Below are 24,734 nucleotides of genomic sequence, written 5' to 3'. Positions count from 1 at the left end.
TGCTGTCCCTTTTCCCTATGCATTGGGTAGAGGGCAGCCACAGCCCCCGCTAATGTGCGGCCCCTCTGATGCCAAAGCTTTGTGTCGCACTGGTTAGGTCCACGGAGATGGGAGCGTGTGACTTGCGCCGGAGCTCAGATACATTCCTCTGAGTTTTTCTGGACAAGGGCCCACTGCGCTGTCAAGCAGATCTGTGCTTCCTTTCCACAGATAGATTAATAATACGCCGCCAGTGCTTAATTTGAGCCGGTGGTTGCAGGAGCGGCCCATTCAGGGCTTTAAGTGGGATGAAAAAACTGGGGGAGGTCTCTCAAAGGGGCATGGCCAATGTAATTAAGGGTGTGGCTTAAAAACACGTAACCTAAAAATCTGTTTATTTTGCTGTTTCGGTCATTGCATCCAGATATGATACAAGTAACATCATACCTACAACAAGTCAGGACTATTGGCTTTGTCAATGGTTGTTAGTTGCATAAGATAAATAAGCAGCAACTATGGCTTGTATATAATATTAAAAAATCTTCCACTTAAAGCCCTGGTGACACCTCGACAATGTTGCTGCTCCTGAGTTTCAAAAAGAGGTAGGGAAATCCAGAGAGAAAATGACTCTCTCTAAATGATTTCCCTTCCCCTACAACGTTTACCTGGCATGACTTCATGCCGTAACTCATCCACTAGTGAGAAGTGAGCAGTGAGAGCACGCGCACAGCGATATGCCTGCTGTCATTGTAGAGGAAAGAGCCATGAGGTCGATTCAAGAATACCCAGCCTTGGGATTTAGCTGGGGAAGTTTAAAAGCTGGGCCGCGCGTTTTTGAGCGCTGCTTTAGGCACCGGCACTCATTCTATCATTGTAATAGAATGAGTGCGGGTGCCTAAAGCAGTGCTCAAAAACGATTTAAATCAGCCAGGTCGATGGGTAATGCTGACATTATGCCAGCATTTTCCGCTGACCTGGCTGATTTAAATCATAGGCGAAAAGAACAGAGAGACTATCAAATTCAGGTGAAAGCTCCACTCCTCCACTCAAAGCAGGTATTTTTCTGGCACGGGCAGCTAAATAAAATTACAAGGCAAATTGATATCTTTCAAACTCTACAGTCCACACGCCATCAAGTTTTGACGTCTCCCATAAAGCAACATATTTGCCGACCCTCTGCGCGCTCTTAGGCGACTCTGATGGTTCAAATTAGGATGGTGTTGTAAATATTTATTTAGAGTCGTTCTGCAAAGCTAAATGTGACCCTTACACAGCTGCTTTGAGGAGTCCGTACCATTGTACCAGTGGGGAAACAGAAACATCTAATCAAGAATTTGTGAGTTTATTCGTTATAAGACTGGCATTTGGAGCTGTATAGCGCACTGGAATGTGTTTGCGATATAAGCAAATGCCTGATAGATATATGAAAAACAATGGGAAACCTGTATCAAAGTGATTAAATACATCTTATCAGAGTGTCTAAAAACATACCTCGGGACATTTACTTTAAACTAAGATGAACTCGGCGAAGTCCCGACTGTCCTTCAAACTTGACCCCATGTCAGTCAGTGGTAGATGCACAGTAGTCTTACGTTTCCATCTATTGGGGATAGAAACCGAAACCAATGAAATCGAAAGTAAAGGCAGCTCTCTAGCTGGTTTATTTTCGTTTCAGCAACAGCACTTGCGGTACGTCTGGTCCTGCAGTTACCAATTGGGACACTGAGCGCCGCTGTTAACTAACGAAGGAAGGAGATCCTCCAAGATCCACTAAACCACGTGGTATGAATGCATTAGAAACGGGTCATTCATAGACAATAAATAGTCGGGAACATCTCTGGAAATCTCAGTGCCCTGTCTGCTGTCCTTCGGCTGAGTTAACAGCTGAGCGTTCGTTCCAGACCAGCGCAAAAGGCTTACATTCTACTGGAAACCCGAGGTCTCTACCCAGTGACAGGAATGACTAACATAGCGCGACCATGTTACTCCGGGGCTCAGACACCGAGGAGCTGTTACTCCGGGGCTCAGGCACCGAGGCGCTGTTACTCCGGGGCCCAGGCACCGAGGCGCTGTTACTCCCAGGCTCATGCATCGAGGCGCTGTTACTCCGGGGCTCTGGCATCGAGGCGCTGTTATTCCGGGGCTCGGACACCGATGCGTTGCTACTCCGGGGCTCAGTCATCGAGGCGCTGTCACTCTGGGGCTCAGTCATCGAGGCGCTGTTACTCCGGGGCTCCTCTGCTGCTTCTTGTTGCTCTGCTGACAGTCTGTGGAGCCGCTTCCGGGCAGCTGCGTTATTCCATCCCCGAGGAGATGAGGAAAGGCTCTTTTGTTGGGAATGTGACTCTGGATCTTGGATTAGATGCAAACGAGTTATCAGAGGGAGGAGCCCGCGTCGATTACAGAGGTAGGACGCAGTATTTTGTTCTCAGTTTAAAGAAAGGACAGTTGTACGTCAGTGAAAGTATAGACAGAGAAAGTATCTGCGGGAACACCGCTCAGTGTCTTTTAAATGTAGAGATTATTTCGGAGAACATTATGAAAGTGTACGAGATCGAACTTGAGATTCAGGATATTAATGACAATTCCCCCACGTTTACTGATGATCAAATAACATTACAAGTCATTGAAATGACTGCCCCCGGCACCCGATTTGTGCTGCCCGAGGCACACGATGCAGATGTGGGCGTGTACTCTCTGCAGAACTATCAACTCAGTGAAAATAAACACTTCACGCTGGACATAAAAAGCAGTCCAGATGGCACAAAGTATGCAGAGCTGGTCCTAGAGAAACCCCTGGACCGAGAGGAGCAGGAAGTTCACAGCTTGATCCTCACAGCCACGGACGGAGGGGATCCGGTCAGAACAGGCACCATGCGGATACAGATCAATGTGCAGGATGTGAATGACAACGCTCCAGTTTTCAGTCAGACTGTTTATAAGATCAGTGTGCCCGAAAACACACCCAAGGGGACTGTTGTGGGCAGCGTCAGAGCTGTTGATATTGACAAGGGTTCAAACTCAGAAGTAACCTATTCCTTTAGCAAAATGAACGATAATATCGTAAGGAAATTCAGACTGGATTCTAAAACCGGGGAAATATATTTGATTGAAAATCTAGATTTTGAAAGAAACGAATTGTATGAGTTTGAAGTTCGAGGAAGTGATGGAATTTTATCATCACGCTGCAAAGTTTTGATAGAGGTCATTAACGTGAATGATAATAGCCCAGAGATCTTAATGTCTTCTGTGCTCATGCAGGTACCAGAAAACAGCCCTTTGGGTACAGTCATCGCTCTGCTGCAGGTACATGATAGAGATTTAGGAGAGCATGGAAAAGTCACCTGTTTTCTGCCCCCCCATCTCCCCTTTCAGTTGCTTAAATCAATTGGAAATTATTATAGTTTGGTAACGGATAGTGTTTTAGACAGGGAACAGGTTCCACAGTATAACATAACAATTACAGCCACAGACAGTGGCACTCCCCCATTGTCTACAACAAAAAGCATAAATCTTCAGATTGCAGATGAAAACGACAATCCACCAGTATTTCATCAATTGTCATACAGCGCCTACATAATGGAAAATATTCCTCAAGGCACTTCAATTTTTGCAGCCAAGGCAGCAGATTTGGACTGCGACCAGAACGCCAAGATCAGTTATTCTATCATTGATGGAAGAATTGGAGAAATTTCATTATCTTCTTATATATCCATTAATTCTGAATCTGGTGTAATTTATGCTCTTCAGCCTTTTGACTTCGAAGTGTTCCGACAATTTCAAATCCAGGTGAAGGCACAAGATGGAGGTTCCCCTTCCCTTATGAGTAATATGACAGTGACATTCTTTATACTGGATCAGAATGACAACACTCCTGAAATTTTATACCCATCATCCCCCACAGATGGGTCCTCTGGGGTGGAGATGACACCTCGCTCCTCTGAACCAGGGTATCTCATCACTAAGGTGATCGCTGTTGATTCTGACTCCGGGCAAAATGCCTGGCTCTCATACCAGCTGGTGAAATCCACGGATCAAGGACTGTTTACTGTAGGTCTTCACACTGGAGAGATCAGGACAGCCCGCCAAATTATGGAAAAAGATGCTATAAAACAGTTCCTGGTGGTCCTAGTGAAGGACAATGGGCAGACCCCTCTCTCTTCTTCAGTGACAGTCACCATAGTGTTGGCAGACAGTATGTCAGAAATGCTTCATGATATAAGTAACCCTTCAGCTCCCGCAGACATGGCGTCAAATCTGACCCTGTATCTGGTGATCGCTGTTGCTGTTGTTTCCTTCTTGTTCCTCTTCTTGATCATTCTTCTTTTGGCCATCAGGATTCACCACTGGAGGGAATCTCAGCTCTGTGAATCATCCGGGGTTACCTTTAATGCACTTCCGGCCTCCCAGTTTGTGGGCATCGATGGAGTCAGAGCTTTTTTACAGACATACTCTCATGATGTTTTCTCAACAGCTGATGCTCAGAAAAAACAGTTTAATTTCCAAAATTCAAGTGGCTCAAGTAATCTTTCAGCAAACCCAAATTTTGAAAAAACAGATCCACCACTCTTCACTGACGATTTTTTATGTATAGACAAAGAGGACCAACCGTTTATTCAAGTAAGTGGCCCTTGTTTTCGTTTTCTTTGTTATGAGCACTCTCTGATTTAAAGTGTTGGCTACACATTGGAAAATTAAATATAAAATTGCATGACCTCACAGTGTTTAAGTAAATTATGTTCAGCTGTTAGGAAGCAAATAGGTAAATCCAAAACGTTATCATAAATATTACAATATTTAGAGTCAGCCTTAAGTAATTGTCTTTCATTTTGAATCCTTCACTTTGCTTAGGAAAGTAGAAATTGAAATTCAGAAGCAAAACTTCGAATATTCAACCATAAACAAAGTGGCCACTGTTCGAGATATTGTCAACGGTTCCCATCTCCCATTCGTGCTAGGCCATATTCACTTGGTAACAGACTATACAACATATTTCGCAAACGCGATGTATGTGTGTGAGTGGGCACGCATGCGGCCATTCGCTTTCGTGTATATGATATGTTCTTATGTGCTTTTACTTGGAAGCTGTTTGCAGAAAGAGCCACTGACACAATGCAGCACCACCCTCATCCACGCCACTCTTCTCTCCCCACATCTACCATCTGCAGCGCTACACTATTCCTCTTTTTTTCACTTCCTTTCAATTAAAGTCGCACCTCCACTTTATATACAGAAAAATCATCGTTTTTGTGCATTCTAGATGTTAGAACGGGCAGTTAAGGGGTGGTGTGGGGGATATTGTCAGCATCAAAGTCCCACAAAGTCTATCTGTGTTTATAAAAGAATCAAGGCGCTGAGTCGGGTACCCAAAGCAGGTTCCATCTTCCAGCCTTATTTGCATAAGAGGTATAGAACAAGGACTTACATCACGCTCTATCCGGTTGGATGAACTCGATATGTTGATATGAAGTCGTTAACGTTTCACAGCCGTTAATGCGTTTCTAGTAACCGTTTTACTTTCTTGTACAGTTCTTAAATAGTGGTTTGCAGTGGTTAGTAGAGCTCAGTGCCAGGGAAGAACCGCGAGGTGGCGCTGTTGTCACATCCTGGGCGAGAGCCCGAGCTCACTGTAGCCTCCTGTAATCGCAGAGCTCGGTCACTTTGGAGAGAACCAGAGACTGGGAAGGAAGGGATTCACTGCCGGGAGCTCTTCGCATACATCTGCTACACAGCCAGAGTTTGGGATGCAAGGGAAGTACCCCTAATTAATTTCGGGACATTTTCTCGGCGTGGATTCCTAATTCAAGATTTTGTTAGTGTTTTATTTGCCATTTTCACGAAAATCTGTACTTTCTGAAAAGAAAAAGCAGCGCTGACCATGACGGGCATCGGAGCCGCAGCACCGAGAGGCAGGCGGCAAGTACTGAAGTCTTTGTTGTTTCTATGGGTCTGTGAGGCGGTCTGTGCACAGATACAATATTCAATCTCAGAGGAACTGAAGAGGGGCTCCGTTGTTGGGAACATAGCGAAGGATTTGGGGTTAAATATCGGGCTTTTGTCCGGCAGGAATCTGCGTGTTGTCTCTGATGCTGACAAACAGTATCTGACCGTGAACCCTGTGACCGGGGACCTCCAGGTGAGTGACAGGATCGACAGAGAGGAGATGTGCGGGGAGTCGCCCACCTGCCCCCTCACCTTCGAGGCTGTTGTGGAAAATCCAATGAATGTTTTTCACGTAGAAGTTTTTATTAAGGACATTAATGACAACCCCCCGAGTTTTCCAAAGAACTCCATGGATGTAGAAATAGTTGAAACCTCCTTGCCAGGGACCCGCATTGCACTTGGCAATGCTCGGGACCCCGACATTGGCATTAATGCCCTGCAGGGCTATAAGCTGAGCCCAAACCCACATTTTGTCTTGGAAGAAAAAGCGAGCATCGATGGCTACAGATATGCGGAATTAGTTCTGGAAACTGTCTTAGACCGTGAAAAAGAAAGTCACCATCGCTTGGTTCTCACTGCCTCTGACGGCGGAGATCCAATCAGATCGAGCACCGTGGACATTAATATTAATGTTCTTGACGCCAATGACAATTTCCCAGTGTTCAGTCAAGAGGTCTACAGAGCCAGCATCAGTGAAGGGGCAGCAATTAACTCGGTGGTGCTTCAAGTAAAAGCCACGGACAAGGATGAAGGTTCAAATTCAAAAATCACCTACTCTTTCTGGAACATACCTGACCAGTTTTTTAATACATTTGCTTTGGATGCAGATACTGGAAAAATTCAAATTAAGAGTGCCCTCGATTTTGAAAAGATGAATTCTTATAAAATGGCAGTAGAAGCAAGGGATGGAGGGGGGCATGTTGCACAGTGTCGAGTGCATATAGAAGTTACTGATGAGAACGACAATGCCCCCGAGGTAACCTTTACATCTGTCTCCAGTTCCCTCCCTGAGGACTCGTCCCCGGGTACTGTGGTAGCGCTCATCAGTGTCCATGACCGAGATGCAGGAGACAACGGCAAGGTTGTATGTCAGATTCAAGAAAACATACCTTTCCGATTAATCTCCTCTTCAGGAAAGTATTACAAGCTTGTAACTGAAAGCACCCTGGACAGAGAAGCTGTCCCAGAATACAACATCACAGTTGCAGCCACAGACAAAGGATCTCCACCTCTGGCCACCAGTAGAACTATCCGATTACAGCTATCCGATATAAACGATAACCCACCCGTTTTTGATAAATCTTCCTACCAGGTCTATGTCCCAGAGAACAATGCAGCCGGGGCCTCTATTTACCGTCTAAAGGCATCTGATGTAGATTTGGATCTAAACGCCCGTGTCACTTACTTTGTACAAGGTACTCATCTGGACATCCCTCTTTCCTCCTACATCTCCATTAACTCCCAGACTGGTGTGATCTACGCCCAGCGCTCCTATGACTATGAGCAGCTGAAGGAGTTTCAGTTCCAGGTGAGAGGTCAGGACTCTGGGTCTCCTCCTCTCAGCAGTAATGTCACCGTGAGGGTATTTATTGTGGATCAGAATGATAACTCCCCTGAAGTCCTCTCCCCTGCACCCAGTCCAGATGGATCTGTAATGTTTGAGATGGTCCCTCATTATTCCGAGAAGGGTCACCTAATCACAAAAGTAGTGGCTGTGGATGCAGACGCTGGACACAACGCATGGCTCTCCTACCACCTGCTTCAGACCTCCGACCCCTCACTCTTTACAATCGGGCTCCACACTGGAGAAATCAGGACATCAAGAGTGTTTCAAGAGAAGGACGCGCTCAAGCAGAAGGTGGTCATCCTGGTGAAGGACAATGGACAGCCGCCGCTGTCAGCCACTGTTACGCTAAACGTGGTGTTTGCAGAAAACATACAGGAGGCCCTTCCTGAGCTAAGCAACCAACCACGGGACACAGACAACCAATCTAATTTAAATATCTATTTGGTTTTAGCATTAGCTTTAATTTCACTTTTATTTGTTTTATCTTTGATGCTCGTTGTGATTTTCAAATGCAAAAACCGCAAGGAACCCAGTAAGTTTGAATCTCTAACCCCCGCTCTTTATTCACACATTGATCCAAGAGTCACATCTAATTACCAGAATGGAACTCTGCCTCTGCCCTACTCTTATGAGGTCGCCGTGGCCATGGATTCTGGGAACAATCACTTCACCTTCCTTCAACCAAGTCAGGAGGTTTCCACGGATGTCCTGTCTTCTGGGAATGACTCTGGGATCGGAAACGAGTCTGTTGGAGAAACTATTGAGAGTGACGGCTTGAATCAGGTGAGAGTTCTTGCCAGTTGTGATTACAAATAGTTTCCCTTTGCCACATCAGTTTAGGAACATGGTGGATATTTCTTAGTTCATACCAAATCAGTAAAAGTGGGCTGGGCCAGTGCTAGACATGGGCAGTGTGGGCAGCTGCCCAGGGCCCAGCACCCAGCCCACTAACATGGGGCCCGCACTTGTACGCCACAGCCAGACCACATCACACTGGTTTTCTTGCTCATCTAATTGAGAGCAGGTCTCTCATTGTAAATTTGCGCCTCTCCCCCCCCCCACCGGACCTCGATGCAGTGGTGTTGCGAAGGCTGGGGGCTTCTCTGGTTCCTGTTCAAGGAGGCACATTCTTCAGGTTTCTTTTCCACTCAGGCCTCCCACCCTGCTTCCCATACAAAGGCACCATTGTCCTGCAATTTACTCCCCAAGCAGTGTTTTAACCATCTCTGCCTACAAGCAGACCACATATCACACGTCCTTTATGAGCCGTAAAAGAGGTCACTATATGAGGCTGAGAGGATGGGATGTAGCTCAAGAGGGGTCTGCATGAAGCAACTTCAGGAGCAGGGACATCTATAGATTTGCTCACAGCCCAGAATGTTTCATATTATATGCAAATTGGAGGGGCTTCTCACATTCCCATTCTAACCATGGCTCAAAAAAACTAGAATTGCCTCTGAATGTGGGAACACTGTGAATGTTTTCTCGGTGAATGTTAGTGCGTAACCAGCCACAGCACACTATATTGAATTACACGTTTGAAAACAGAAAAGCTGTGTGCATGTGTGAGACAGACAGAAAGAGAGTGCGCATTTGGGTATAGCTGTGTCTCTGTATATGTATGTGCGTCCGCTATTGTGTTTACAGTACAGTTGCTGTATGCTTTTTCGTCTGTTGCAGGTTAAGTGTGAAGAGCATGACAAGTCTGTTCACTTAGTATTCCAAATGCTGGTGTGCTTAAACACAACTCGATATTTTAAACAACTCAATAGCAGCATTACTAGCTATTCAGTGTCAGTGGTTTGTAACCAGCAGTGAGTGTAAACCAATAAATACAAATATGTATTTTTAATAGTTTGTCAGAATTATGAGTAGTACTTCACCTCTTGTACTGGCCACAGGACTCTTACATCCTCTACCAGATATCACAAACTGGTGTTATGGTTACTCACCTATGCCCCAGTACAACTATCCCAAGCTCATACAACATCTGCCATTTGCATCACATTCACCCAAAAACGCACTTCATGTGCCCCTCGGCCCCATGCACCATCTGCCGTTCACAGCACAATGATACAGGATCCTCGCCCTCTCTCAGCTCTTTTAAGTAAACAACCTCGACAGAGAGCCCGGGGTAGGCGAATAACATTGACACTCAATTGTAGACAAATTGCTAAATGAACCCTCACACACTGCCAAACATACATAACAATTAACATACATGCATATCCCTCACAGTGTTATTTGCATGGCTTCTTTTCACCTAGCACATTTCTGTTTGCAAAGCTAACACTATTAAGATGATTTATATGAAAACTTATTGAAGATGCCAAGAATGTGCATGTCTAACGAAACTTTTAATCAAAATTCTCGTTTTACAATTATAATATGCCAGCTAGAACATTTTACTGTATTTGACATTTTAAGGGGAGCCTAGTGCTGATATTTAGTAACAATTTAAAGAGTGAAGCATACTAAAAGACGTTCTCACGAAAATCAGTTTGAATATTGTTTCACATAAAACAAAAATCTTGATACTAAACAGAAATAATAGAAATCTAACAGGCACCATACAACTAGAAAAAGTGGCTGGTCGTTAACAGAAGAAACTAATTTGTGGAATTTATATATGACCACAAATGATCCAGGGCCTCCACATCCTCTTACGAGTAGGAAGATTTAAAGAGAGTAGAGCGGAGGGCTGATATTGAGAGACTTGGCAGAACAGCAGACTAATAATAATAATCTACATTTGTAAAGCGCGAACAATCACCCGTAAGGGTCTCTAGGCGCTGGGGGCCGTCGGGAAGATTAAGCAAGCTATTGCCCAGAGTCACATGGTGCTGGGCTAATCTGCCGCCAGGGATCAAACTGTGATCCCCAGATTCCGGAGTCAGTCACCCTGGCCGCGGCGCCACACCTCTTCCGCAGAAAGACTCTAGAAAGACAGTTCAAGTCCGTGTCTGACAAAAAGGGAGGTGAAGAGCAGAACAAGGTTGTGGATGTCCACCTTGTTAAAGCCATTAATAAGAAATGAATGTGGGAAGGTTTTGAATAAGTCTTTGAGCTCAAGAAGCACAAGCACAGCTCTTCCTCGTAGATCTAACATTTGTCTAGGGTCACGTGAGATAACCAGCAAAGCAAACCAGATGCCACGATGGGAGACAAAACTAGCCCGTCTTACTTCTAATTAGATTCAGAAAAATGAGAGATCAGTTGATTAGGAGCCTTTTGGCCTTATGAGTTAATCTGAAATTACATAGAGAGAGTGTGTGTGCCTGTGTGTTTGTGTAATGTGAAAGCTACGGTGCCACACAGCTGACTTTTTTTAATGACTAAAAGTTATCAAAAAGGCAGTGTGTTGTGTGTGTGTACAGAAAGTGGTACTTGAATACACTTGCATCTGTTGCAGTTTACTTCTGAAGACTTCAAAGATTACTTTAACCCCTCATATGTGTTAAACATGTTACACATAATTAAAGCAGTGACATGCTGGGTAACCTTAACATATACTGTATAAAGGCCCTTTTTTGAACATTTAATGGGATATTATAGTGCTACCTGAATGAGCTACTGTTGAAGATCTAAGTGTTAACAAAGTACTTTCCAGTTTCAGCATCTGAACTTGTGTGTATCTCTGGTGCTGGTATTAGCAACAGGCGCAATGCAATGCAGTTATAATTAGTACATAAATCTGCCATTTCACCCAAAGAAACAAATCCAGTAGTAAGAGTGCTTATAAACCCCAAACCGGCTCCTACTCTACAATTAAATGACAGCAAATTGACAGGAACAGGCTTGAGTCCTATTCAGAGAATACCCCACACACAGACCTGCTGAGAGCCCCCAAGGATGGCGAGCTTCTCGGACAGATAGGCAGGGGTGATGCTCATGATGGCTTTAGAGATCATGCAGACGGTCTTGGCAATGGGGAGGGTTGACACTGAGCTAGAAGAGTTCCATCAGGATAGAGGTGATATGTTCATATCTCTTCATGCTCTAGAGGAGACCTTCTGCAGCAAGGAGAATGCCCTTAGGAGAGAGACCAATGTGAAGTCTGAAGGACATGGGACAGGGGGCTTCCACGTCCAGATGCAAGAGTACAAGGACGTCAACAGCAGTTCTGAAGTCACTTTTGGGAGAAATGGTTTCATTTTCTTAAGCAGAGCAGATGGCTTCAGGGTGCCTTTGTTTGCTTACCTCATAGAGCTCTCTGTCATTAGAAATGCGTAATATCAACAGCCCCTTGTCAGGTTTTTGTCTGGAATATATATTAAAAACCAGCATGTTAAAATAACTCTAAGACCTTCGGTATTAGTGGCCCAGTTGAGGTGATGATCACACCAGGTAAAATCCAAAACCCTGGGTTCACTGTTTTCCAGGAGCAGTAAATACCACTAATTCTGAATTCGCCTCCCCTGAAAATGATGAAGATGTGTGGAATTTGTGCATTCACGTCAAATTCCACAGATCCCAGACTCTAACAAGTATTTTCTTGTGGTAAATCTACCAGGCAAATTGTGGGGAATGTGGTATTTGCTACAAAACACATCCACTGCAACAATCCAGGCCTAATCACTTGTTCAAAGGTTTGAATCCCAATAGTACTTTTAAGTCTTTAATCCTTCAGGGGTCGACAAAGTGAGTAGCATTGATTTGGATAATAACATCTACTATCTGTGATCTGTGCCAAGAGCCCCCTTGAGATGAAGTTGCAGTTCTACAAGTGCAGGTTATGATAGATACAACAGTGCAGCGGTTGGGTTTTCCGTAATGTGGGGGTTCGGGAGAAAAATTACTCAGCCCAGAACAACTCCAGCAAAAACAGCCTAGAGCAAGCCAATGTGTGCTGCATGTTCACTAGTATGACGAATGTGGCGTTCTAGCTGACATTGATTGCTGTGTGCGACCAGTTAAGAAGCAAACAATAGCGCTTTCTGTGTGGATTTTTTGTGCAATTCACTAGATATTTTCTTGCATTCATTTGCTGTTGGGTAGTCATTGGCATGGGCGTCCGCGGGGGGGGGGGCAAGGAGGGGCGCCTGACACCGCCCCCCCCCCCCCCCCCGCGGCGCACCCCTTCCTGCCGACGCCCATGACCATCACCACGAGGCATCTTCAATCCCTCGTTCACCCCTCTTTTAAACCTCACGCCAACTCATCTCTCTCCTACCTCGACTTTAAACAGAGGCGCAACTAGAGTCAAATTTCGGGGGGGGGGGGTGGAGGGGGGGTTAATTCATCCAGCCATATGCAGAGAGGAGATGCAGGGGCTCTAAGAAGGGGTGAAAACACAACAAAGCCTCATTAACAAGTAAATGGTCTTTTAAAGACCTGTGAAGTACTCGGGTGCGGCTGTGTGTGTGCCCGGGAAGCTGTCTCAGCCGGGCTGACACACACGAGGGTGGCGGGGGGAGGGTGGGGCTGCTGAAGCCCTTTGAGCGCAATGGGCGTTGCGGGCCTGACTTTAAACACTCTTGGTTCTAAAATCTGTGAATTTGTTTGTTGCTAGTTTAGTCTCCGATGGCAGCTTTGCTGGTGATAACAATTCAGGTACAAACTCTCATTTGCACCTGATGCAGTATTATTATTTGGGTGCTGGCAATGGGGCATGTATTTGCACCCAATTACATGCCCCCTGAAATAAGGAATAACATGAGTAAACGTTTCCTGTGGCAAGTTTTGAATGTTATTACTCCTAGCGTATAGATTTGTACATCAAGTATCCTCCAGGTAGGACCCTTTCAAGATTGCATGAGCAAATACAAGAGCAAACGGCATGTATGATCAGCTCATAACAGGAGTAAGAACAAAAAATATAACCATTTGCCTTTGTTCTCTCCACCCACCTCACAATTAGGCCTGTAAGGTGCTGTTTCCTCTTAAACCCTCGGCGTAAGAACCAGACCAAACTAATGTAACTGTTTGTGTAATTGCGTATTTATTGGGCAACCTGTCCTGGCACACATTGTTAATAGATGGTAGAAAGCATTTACCACTTGCTTGTGAACGGTATTTATTTGAGGTAAACCCACGCCCTTCAGAGATTGGTGCACTTTAAAACGGGGGATTTACCACACACCTGTACAGTATATTGAGAATGACCTCATGTGGGGTAATGCATGTGCTCAGTACAGTGCAGAACATGAGGGTGCTCCTGCCAGATCCCGGGGCTGTTATTAAGCATGGTCCAGGATCCAGGGTGCCCTTCATGAGGGAATGCTGATTTTGGCCTGGCGTAATTTGCCAACACCAAGACACATTCAGCAGCACCCGCCACTGACAGCTCTTTATTCTGAGCATCTGTGAGAAGTTGGCCTGGTATATGCTGTTCACTGGTTATAGTGGGCACCCTGTACCAGTCCAAACAACCCCTTATGGTGAATAGGTCAAAGACAACCTTTATTGAAAGCTATCCTAGTGGTAGCTATGGAGAGCAGCCTTCAGGCTAAGTCTTGAAGGAATGTAAAGCAGCTTGGTTTACCAGTCTATAAACTCTTGAATGACCAAATGAAAGGAGAACCACACCAGGTATATATAAAATATATGTATTCTAAAACACACCCCTCTAGTCTCTTTATGAGGCTAGAAGTCGAAGTACACAAGTTACAAGGCAAATATCAACAGTAAATAGCACAATATACAGTTAGCCCTAGGGGCGTACCAAACCATATACTAAAATAGTGGTATAAGAACCACGACTTGACTAGACACAAGGTCTAGAGCCTGTAGAATCGCTGAGCCCCTTCAGAACCACCCAAGGTAGCGACACAGGGGATCCACGGGGGACGCGTGCAGTGTGGGAACATAGCCGTGAGCGCCGTTAGCTTCTATGGGGAAAGTCGTGGTTGGAATTTTAAAGTTTAAGGACACTTAGGAGATGACTGGGAGCAAACCCTTTTGGACTTAAAAGTGTCTAGGGCCAACAGCCACGGGAGCACCGGAGTACTCCAGTTACCTAACCCAGGGGAGCCGGGTGCATAGGTGTCAAATGGTGTTGAGTCGTGTCGTCGTTTTCAATGGAAGCTGGTGAAGAAGTGCTGCTGCCGGGAAGATGCGAAGTGTCGAAGAGATCCAAGCCTGGATCGAAGATGAGATGAACCTGAAAGCAGAGGGGACAGAGTCTGGGTCACTTGCCAGTGACCAGGGCCATGATAGTCGAATGCCCATCGATGTCGGGTGCTTCAGGTGAGTTGACGGGAAGCTTGACTCTTCAGCCACGAGGACCAGGAGGCGTCGAGGACAACCAGGAGCTGGATTCGAGCTGTCCCACAAAGGATGTCGAGTGCTGCAGCGTCTGAGTCCGGATTGGACACACCAAGCCTTGGCAACAGCAACCCACGCAGAAAGAGAACAATGGCTTCGGTGAGGACCAGCAAGGTCTGAGGAACTCACCCAGCGAGGGCGAGTGGGGGCACGTCTGGAGCAACCAGGAAAGCCCAAGGAAAATCAGAGTTGCCTTCTCGGAGACCCACATGTCGACGGATAAGGGATCGCGAAGGTACCTCGAGCTGAATCACAAAATGGCAGCCCACGGGTCACTCGGAGTGGGTAGGCCAGCAATCTTCGGTGGATTTTCTGCTCGGGGTCTGGGCTACAAGTAACCCAAAGCACAGCTTCGAGAGTCGTCAGGATGGTGATGCACTTGCAAATGTGCACGGAGTCCAGGGATTCCGGTTCCATGTTACCCACGACAGCAACGGGTCTCCGCTTTGCTGGGGACTCTGGTCACCTCGGGGAAGTCTGGAAATCCACCTCTGGTGTTGCAAAGTCTTCGCTGTCCGGTGGGAGCTTTGGAGATGCAGACCGGACAGATGCGTCATTGGTGCCTGCCAAGCAGGGGAGTCACTCCTTGACTCCAAGGGAGATTCTTCAGTCTTCTAGTCTTGAGTAGAAAGTCGAAGTTCCAGGATTCAGTTTCAGAGTTTCGTCCAGGGATATCTAAAGTTCTGGTAACAGAGGTTCCTTACTTATACCTAAGGAAGGGGTTGGACTAACTCAAGGGACCCACCTATGGGAGGGTTTGGAAAGAGGGGTGGCTACACCCATTTCCTTTGTCCAGTTTCGCGCCAGAGCAGGGGCTGGTAGCCCCTGCAACCGGTTTGAGCTGGACTATGCACAGGGACACAAAATGTGCCCTCAGTGCAGGACTTCAAAGCACTATGGGAGCGCTCCCTCCCAGCCCCAATACACATCAGCCTGTCTGGGAGGTGGTTACACCTTCCTGTGACAGGAAACCTATTGTCCAGGCCTCCCCTGCCGGAGTATCTGTCAGCAGCAGGAGGCCAGACTTGTGTCTGGCTGCAGCATCCATTTTGTAATGCCAGGGCTCTGTTAAGTTGGTACTGGGTATACCGGTGCTGTCATGTCTCTCCCTCTGGAAGGGTGGGTTCCTACTCCCACACCAGTGACTGGTGTGGGGGTAGGATTCCAAGATGTTTGACACCAAACACAACATGTTTCCGTGCAGCCATCCCAAAGTTAGCATTTACCGCGAGGTTATAATGCACTTAAGACTTTATGGTCAGGCTGCACCCTAAACAGTATCAGAGAATAGACTCTGAACGCTGCAGAGGGGTTCTGCTCATGCAGGGGCACCCTCTCACATAAAAACCAAGCACTCTGCCTTCAGGATTGATAAGGCCTGCCATAGGAGTGACTTATAGGTTTATATGTGTGTGTATGGGTAGTGGTACAGGTAACCTATATCACAGTAAGGGGTGCATGTACTACCTTACTCAGGCTGCAGTAGCAGTCCAGTGGTGTCATTTTGGAAGGCTTCTCAGGGATGTCATAATACATGCTTCAGCCCCTGGTAGGCCTCTAGGGTACCTATGCCCTGGGTACATAATATACCATATACTAGGGGCTTAAAAGGGCACTCCAGAATCCAATCTGTAGGGTACCTAAGGTACCTGGAATCCATTTTAGAGAGGAATCAGCTAAGCTGGGGTCCTGAATAGCAGGGCCCCAGCCAGACTAAAGTTGAAAAACAGTGAAACATCAGCAAAAAGTGGGGGTAACCATAAGAAGCAGATCCTACTCTCCTACAGCATCAACCTGCAGGCGGTGAAGGGGCTTTTTTATTTTCACTTCCAGGTGGACCCAAAACAATGTACTACTTTAAATGGCCATCAGCCCTCCTTTTGTTTGAGTATCACGTGGTGGAACCCCAAAAGAAGGGCCTAATTTAAAGGGCCATCAGCACTCCTTTTGTTTGAGTACCACCATGGTGGGAACTACTTGGAGCCTAACACCAAAATGCTAATGCAATCGAGGGAAACTAAGAGAGACAGCTTGTGATCTGTACAAGGAAAATTTGATTTGGAGGCAGGTTTTTGAAGTTGTTCAACCTCTGTGTAGAAGAGATGAGCACACACCGCAAGTATGTCCGATCTGGGTAATTACACAAATTATAATTTAAAAAATGTTCTCATTTTTTTTATTTATTTGTTTCATAGCCTTTCTCATCCCAGTGTAGGGTGTCAGAGTATGTTATGTTACATCACACGCACACGTTAAAAAAAGACAATAAATCATAAGTGTTCAAATCAATCTACAGTATGCTGCATAAAACAATGAGGATTACAAATTGTCAAGAGTGCCTGGTCGGGAGAAACACAAAGTCATGATTTAAAACCCCTCTAGACTTTCTTACTTCTCAATTACCTCTTTTGGCAATCTTGCTAACAGACAGATTTTGAAAATAACAATAAGGTTCTAAACCTTGACAGTTGCATGTAGCTCCTTGATGCCAATCCATAGCTCTCTGTGATATATTAGAATTATTGCAAGTTATGAACAGCAAGTAACAAGAGGATGTCAAAAGCAGTAACCCGCTTACCTTGATACATAAAATACAAATCTAAAATGTGCATGTTAAACTTCATGATTCTTAACTGGGTGTAGACAAAACACAGATCTTTGCATTAACCACCAGAGAAATCTTACTTTATTAAAGAAAGAGATGGCTGTGGCACAACAACCCTATGGTGTATGAGATCATATGCAGCCTGCTTCCTGTCCCCCATGGCTCCTCCTGCGCCCCAGTGTTTCTTGTGCCCCACCTGGCACACATCATGTCGGAGGATGGTGATGACGTTAATATTTTACCACCCCCCACCCCCCACCCCCCCCCCCCGGAAAAATTTCTGCGGACGCCCATGGTCATTGGGTATTTTAAATCGCTCTTGTATTGCGGCCTAGTCTAGCATCTTCCTTCTGTATAAGCTGCGGGGCATGAAGTTGAGATTTCACAAGCAGGACATTAGGGGTGTTCATATGATACAGCTTTTAAGAATTGAGGTCCTTTGTGTCTGTTTTAAAGTGCTTTTTTAGCAGAGCAACGTTACATATTTGATAAATTTAAGATGTCAAAAGTTCAGCTGTTGTGTTTTCTGATATGAAGTCTTCGCATTCATTTAGACTGCCATTTTAATTGACGATTTTTCGAAGTTAAAGCGTTCTACTTGCTTATTTTAAAATCACATTCTGTTTCATAAAACTTCTGTATTATTCCCTTTATCTTTCTTGAGTATTAAATTTATTTGAAAATAAAACCATGGACATCACAGAACTGAGATTAAATTTGGTGAAATGGGATGTCGTAAATGCAGTGCATTAAAACACAGACATGATGATGACTAATGTTACACAGAATTTCACAACATGTCCCATTACCTAAATTTGCACACAAAAAAATGAAAGCAAGTGCATGCCCTACAGTAAAAATGAAAAAAAGTCTTTCAACATACCAAATGTACTTTAATTTGTGCAGAATATTTCTCACCGAAGAACATGTTCTGCTCAAACATGTCTTCCCAGTATTTTACAACCCTGTTTTGTGTGAGGTGCTGTTGCAGGGATTCTGCTTATACACAGAACTATGCGTAGAACCCCAGGGCCTCAGTGAATTGTGGTGTACCAGAAACTCACCTCAGAACCCAGAACCCAGTATCCGGCTAGCATAAGTGTCCCATTCGTTATCCGAGATTTAGCTCGGCGGTCCCAATGAAAAGACAACCCAGAACAAGCGACTCCGTATACTCTCAGGAATGGTGGGAATCGGAAATACCTGTTCGTATATTATTCTCACATCAGTCCACAACAATAATCAACAGAGACACGGTGTAAATAAAAAGAGTTTATTTTTATAGACCACGTGTCCTAAGATGCAGTACTTTGGCTAATACAAGCAGACAAATGGTTAATATCAAAACCATCAACATAGTTACAATACCATAGAATATAAAAGGGGTGATCATATTATAATGACAGTGGATACTACCACCTTCCCTTTACTAAGAAGCTAATATTATTATTATGCTAATAGAAGGTCTCTTAGGCTTGAATAGGGGACCCCATACCTCAAAGATCAGCTTAGTGAAATCACATCACAGGAGCATCAGGAGTCTTCTCGCAGGAAGGCTCGTCTTCGGTCTGAATAATAAACATGATGTCTGTGATATTAAAAGCACCAACTTTCAGGTACTTGCAGCTGCGCGTGTGTTATGGCTAAATAGTGGGTCGATCAACCTAGAGTGGAAAACATGCATTGTGTAATAATCCAGACTGTTTGTCACACCATGTATAGACCAAGGTCGCTGCGCAGAGCTTGGGATGGTAACAACAGATTGCTCTCGTGTGAAGCAAGTCTCGAGTCAGCAGTTTGTTTAAGAAATAACATGTAAACGCAGTGTCGTGTGCAAAAGCAGAAAGATGGCTTTCTAACATTTAACGTGGTTATGCTAACTTAACAATGTATGTACGTATTCAGGGAGAACTCACTACATGCCCCCTTGATCGAAGCACTATTTAATAGGCAAGAAAATAGAGAACGCAGAGTTCAGTTTCGACAGAGCAGAACAAGGCGTAACCAATTCAAAGTTTCAGAATGTGCTAAAGTCCGAAACTACAAAAAAATAAACATGGGTTTAAAAAAAATGCAAGTAAAAAAAAAATCTCAAAACGACCATCAAGAGGAGAAAAAAGGAGAAAGAAAAGAATAAATGTTGCGCTAGGGTGCTGTCCAGTAGCACAGGCGCAAAGGACGATAGTTCAGTTAATCCATGAATGTATAGGCAGCATACGTGGCAACTGCTTCCAACAAAAAATCGTTTGCAGGGCCACTAAAAGTCTCAGCCATCCAATTAATTAAAGAAAAGGAACATACGTGTTCTTCAACCATCGGAGCCTCTAGCACAATCAGAGGGCAACCGGAATGTTCCTCCAAATAGCTCATAGCCAAGAAGTCGTAGGCAGCCGCTGAGATGTCCCAATTACCCAGGATACCATGCGCCGCACCACAGGCCATAATCCGGACACCAGAACAGGCCAACTCGTGAGACACTAAGGGCCTCATCAGTCGATCGAAATCCGGCACCGGAGACACCATGTTGGTCAAGCACAAATCCAGAGGCCATTCAAAGGGACAATCCAGGCAGTGAAATACAGGTTGCACGCAGGTGAAGTAGGAATACCTGAAGGATAATCCATATGCCAGGCTCAAAGTCGCCAATGGCAAAGTACCATAAAAGTCAAGCATCCTATCACGAAGAAGATGCAGACGGGACAGGTGCTCGTGGGGCACAGAAAGAGCAGCCATTCCGTAGCACGAAAAGTAAAAGCAGCACACCTGCCACCAGCGCCAGAAGCAGCGGAACACCACCAAAGACGCTCGAGAAAATCGAATGAAAAAATGCCGGAATCACACCAAAAATAGTTTGGAAAGAGGTCACGAGGCCTGAGCCTACAAGTTTAAAAAAAATGAGCCAGGCCGGTCGTGGACGAGGCATTGAAAATAGTTTGGATCAAAGTGCCGAAATGTAGGGGGAGGTCAGTATTCAGAAGCGCCTGTACCTCAGTGCGCGTATTAGCAACGTGAAGGACAAATGTTTCACGAGAGGAAGTCAATGGCACCTCTTTTTGGGACAATAGAGCTCTTATTCTGCTCAACTTGTTGAACTCTGCTTTCAAGGTTGGAATCGAAGGCCAGATGGAAACATCCAGCGGCCCATGCGGGGGTGGAAAGAGAACATTATTGCAGCAGACAACTTTCTGCGAGACAGTTACTATGTACGGGATTCCCACTAACATCCCGCAGCAAGCTTCATTATTCAAAATTAAATAACTACCGTTTCCAAGCAGCGTGAAAGAAGGCGTAATCACAGGCACTGGGACACCTCGTAGGACGCAGGCCAAATTCGGGGCTTGTACATTGCATGCGCCGTGTAATTGAATGTGCCTACATACCAAGGAATGATCTGGTGTCGTGGTACATTCCTCGCCCTTCAAATAAACCTCAGTTCCGTCCCTAGTACATCTATACGTAAAGGGGAGGGACCAAACCTCATGTATGAAAGCGGTGCCCAGCTGTTCATATCTACCCAGAGCATAATGTTTCATACAAGACGTAAACTTAAAAAGTGCGAACGGCAGAGTTATCAATCCGTGTACTAGCCACGTGGCCGAATCGATCTCCGCCACAGAGTAAGGCAACGGTTCTAATTTTTCAATATGTAACAACGAATATGTAGCATCTTTCATGGACATAAATCGCTGCTTGTCAGTAAGGTTAAAGGGAAGGAATAACGATGTAGTGTTCAGATAGTCCCAAGGGACCCTCCCTGCCTTTAACGTCTGCAACGTCCATGCAAACTGCATAACAGAACGCAACTGGTTTTGACCATGATATAACACAGACATATCATCATGCACAATATCAACAACAGAAGAAACAATATTATCTAATGTATAAATTCTAGAAGAGAGAGTGCTAATGCTATTATCTATAACGGCTAAAACCATTTCCATGTTTGCTTGGTCAATAGCTCTCAATCTGGAAGCCGCCTCAATCTGCGACAACTTCCAGATTTCGTTGTAAATAGCATACGCCCACCTTTTGGTTCTGCCACCCACAGGACCTTTAACAAAATCATTCAAATCTATTTTGTCATGTAATTGTGATAAATGAACTTTGACAGATGCCAAGGTGGAATGTCGCAGCCAAGATTGACATAACTTACCCACAGAGTATGTAGTTACAGTATGTGACGACTCAAACCGAGGGTCTACGCGTTCCTGAGTATACCCCGGTTTCAGTCCCAGAAAACGACGTTGACAGGTGTCTGAACTGCTTTGCCAAACCAACCAACCCTCACTATTAAATTTCGAAATATTGAAAGATGTATTTGAAACTAATGATTGCAAAGCAGTAAGGGACAGATCTGTGTGGTTATCCCAATTGGGGTAAGCACCCAGATCCGGCACAGAAGGTGACTTTAATTTTTTAGAAGTAGCCAATCCAAAACAGGTGGTTTGGAAGATGGATGAATTTAAAAATAGAATATGATTTGGTATAAGACAGGCACGATGTAAAGCCTCTGTACCCTGAACCTGCCACGGTTTGGAACCCCAAACCGACTTAAGATCAATAGTAGCCTTCCATAGATCATAACCTTTGATTGACAACTCGTCCATAAAGGACTTGGAATAAAGTAACTTTGTGTGTGTCAGTCGAACCTTTGCGGCAGACTCAGGCAGCACCTTAAAATAAAATGCTGCCGGGTTGGAAACACTGAAATCGGTAAAATAAGAATACTTATTAACTAGGGTTTGTGAACTTCCGAAAGAGGGAGTAGGACAGTGTTCCCATTGGGTAAAATTTACAAAATTTCTAAATGTATTTGCTTTATGCAGGAAGTGATTGCCATAATGTTGAAAACAATACTGTTCCGCATAATTAGCCGCATTTTCATATAAATCTTCAGCATCAAAAGCGGCATAATATTTCAAATCTGAAAACAGTGATTCAATGGCGTGTACATCCCAATCATCAGAACGTATGTTCTGCCTAACCACATCACCCATAGAAACACGAAATACATTAGGTACATTAATGACCTCTGTAGGCCCATGAATTTGGAATTTAACAGCATCCCATGCGATTCCATCCAAGACGGGCCAGGCAGTAATATTCACAAAAGTCTGGTCCCTTTTCATGATGTGGGACGAGGAGTGGGGGGCCAAAGTTCCATTTATAAGTCTAATTGTCGATCTCTCTCTGAGATAGTGGCCATCCACCAAACGGAAAAAAACTATCACAAATCCAATTGACATAAACAAAAAAATAGTAAAAAGCATCAACCAGATGTATGTCCAAGGGGCAATCAAAAAATGTCTCTTAAACCAGCTGAAAAAAACAGCAATGTTCGATGGGGGACTTGAGGGCAATGAGTTAGTGTCAAAGGAGAAACGGGACTGGCCAAGTGCTGTAGATTGTAAAACAGGCGAGGGACCACGTGTAGGATAAGCATACTCAGTCTCTTCGGGCAAACCACCAGCCAGTGGTATCAACAAGGGATCAGTAACTGATTGCATCTCGATGGCAACATCAGGCAAGGTGTTAGAAGCAAGAGTCAACATTGAATTTCTTTGCATCGTCTGGCATGAAACTGCTGGAGTCATACTAAGAAGTATCGGCCACTCGCTGAAGTTTGACATTGTCAATAGAGATGTACCTGTTTTCTTTGCGACCAGGAAGTGGAGGTAAAATGACTGTTCTTGTACCCTGCACTCCAAGCACTGGAACTGGTGCACGATAAGAGGGGCCGAACTCCTTCTTGTTCTCCACCTTCTCACGGACCAGGTCTCCAACTCGGGGTAGCCAGCCGACTACCGGAATCTGAACTTCAGCTTCAGATGTGGAGGGCAAGTGTTCCTTCGATAGGGTGTCTCTGGCTTCTTGTAGAGTCTGCAAAACAGCACAGTGATCATCTACGTCAAAGGGTGCTGTCGACGCCGCCATGTCTAGACCATCAAGGTCTGGGACAAACATACTGATTCCGAAGAGCATCATGTACGGGGTCCGCCCACCCAGAGACCTTCTAGGGAGATTATTAAGTGCACGTTGGACGTTATACAAATGGGCTAGCCAGTTCCGGCCTGTGCACAAAACACGTGCTGTCAATGATTGCTTTAAGTCACGGTTCATTCGCTCCACCACACTATTACCCTCAGGTCGGTAGGGGGACGAAAATTTGACTAGGACCCCCAAATTTCTCATAGCCTCCTTGTAAGCCTTAGAGGCGAACGCAGGGCCCTGATCAGAATGGAAGGTACCACACGCAAAAGTTCCCACAAAGACACGCAAATCCCTGATGACAGTCCGCGAGTCAGCACTCCTTTGTGGCCATACCCATAGAAAACGTGTGCACGAATCCACTGCAACCAAGATGTACTTGTACGCAGTATCAGAAGAAAAAGGACCGCAGTGATCCAAATAAACACAACCAAATGGTTTATTAGATATGTACAACTGTGTTTGTGGTGGGCGCGCAACAGTAGAAGGTTTAATCTGTTGGCAAATGTCACAATCAAGAACATAAGCGCGCGCTTGTTTATATAAACCAAACCACCAGTAACGTTGTTGTAGCAGAGATATTGTAGCTGACACACTGGCGTGGGCAGACGCCAACCCCTCGTGCGCAGCTAGGATCAGTGCTGGTCTGCAGTCCGCATTGGGAATAATTCTGTCACCAACGTCGTTAATCCTCACTAATGGGACGTTATCAGGACTTAAATGATAAACGTAACGAGAAGGAAAACCCTTTGGGTAATCACTTCCCTTCTCTGTAGCAGCAATAGCTGCCAAGATGTCATCATCAATCTTACTTTTGGATCTTGTAACTGCTGCCACTAAGTATGTAGCCACTGCTGTTTTTGCTGCCTCGTCAGCCAAGCTGTTGCCGACAGCATGGACACCAAGTCGCTGGTGACCAAGAGTGTGAATAACATTCACGAGAGGGAGACGTTCTTTAAAGTCTGCCACTCGAACCCAAAGCGTTTTATGCTTAATTGTGCTACCTTTCGTGTCTCGATAATCATTCTGAGACCAGAAATGTAAATTGTCATTGTAGGACTGGACACAGTAGAAGGAATCACTCACTATAAGAGTAGTGACTCGGGGATCAGCAAACTCCAGTGCAAGCACCAGAGCCCGAAGCTCCGCCAATTGCGTGGTACAATCACCCAATGACTGCGTATGCACTGCATCAGATTGGAATTCACCATTTACGAATGTACCTACGACAATTGCGCAAGCCGCTGAGTAAGCGTGCTTCGATCCAATCGCGGGCTGCGCAGACCCGTCAGTGTATATGACACAATGGTATTCTTCGAGCGGGCGCAAAGACAGAGGTGCCGGATGAACGAATTCATACTGCAAGAACTCTTGAGTCTGTAATGA

The 24,734-nt window shown here is 45.2% G+C and overlaps 2 protein-coding genes across 2 annotated transcripts; both read left to right on the top strand.

Moving 5' to 3' along the window:
* The first annotated feature begins 2,292 nt into the window (after positions 1-2,292).
* Positions 2,293-4,650, top strand: LOC146810725 (protocadherin gamma-A12-like). Its single transcript, XM_085614991.1, has one exon. The coding sequence runs from the start codon at positions 2,293-2,295 to the stop codon at positions 4,648-4,650; it is 2,358 nt and encodes a 785-aa protein (XP_085471117.1).
* Positions 4,651-5,857: 1,207 nt separating this feature from the next.
* On the top strand, positions 5,858-8,305 carry LOC146810724 (protocadherin gamma-B5-like). The gene has a single exon (XM_085614989.1). The coding sequence runs from the start codon at positions 5,858-5,860 to the stop codon at positions 8,303-8,305; it is 2,448 nt and encodes an 815-aa protein (XP_085471115.1).
* Positions 8,306-24,734: the final 16,429 nt, after the last annotated feature.

Source organism: Triturus cristatus, chromosome 7 (assembly GCF_964204655.1).
Source record: "Triturus cristatus chromosome 7, aTriCri1.1, whole genome shotgun sequence".
Classification (NCBI taxonomy): Eukaryota; Metazoa; Chordata; class Amphibia; order Caudata; family Salamandridae; genus Triturus; species Triturus cristatus.
This window is presented reverse-complemented; position numbering and strand designations above follow the sequence as displayed.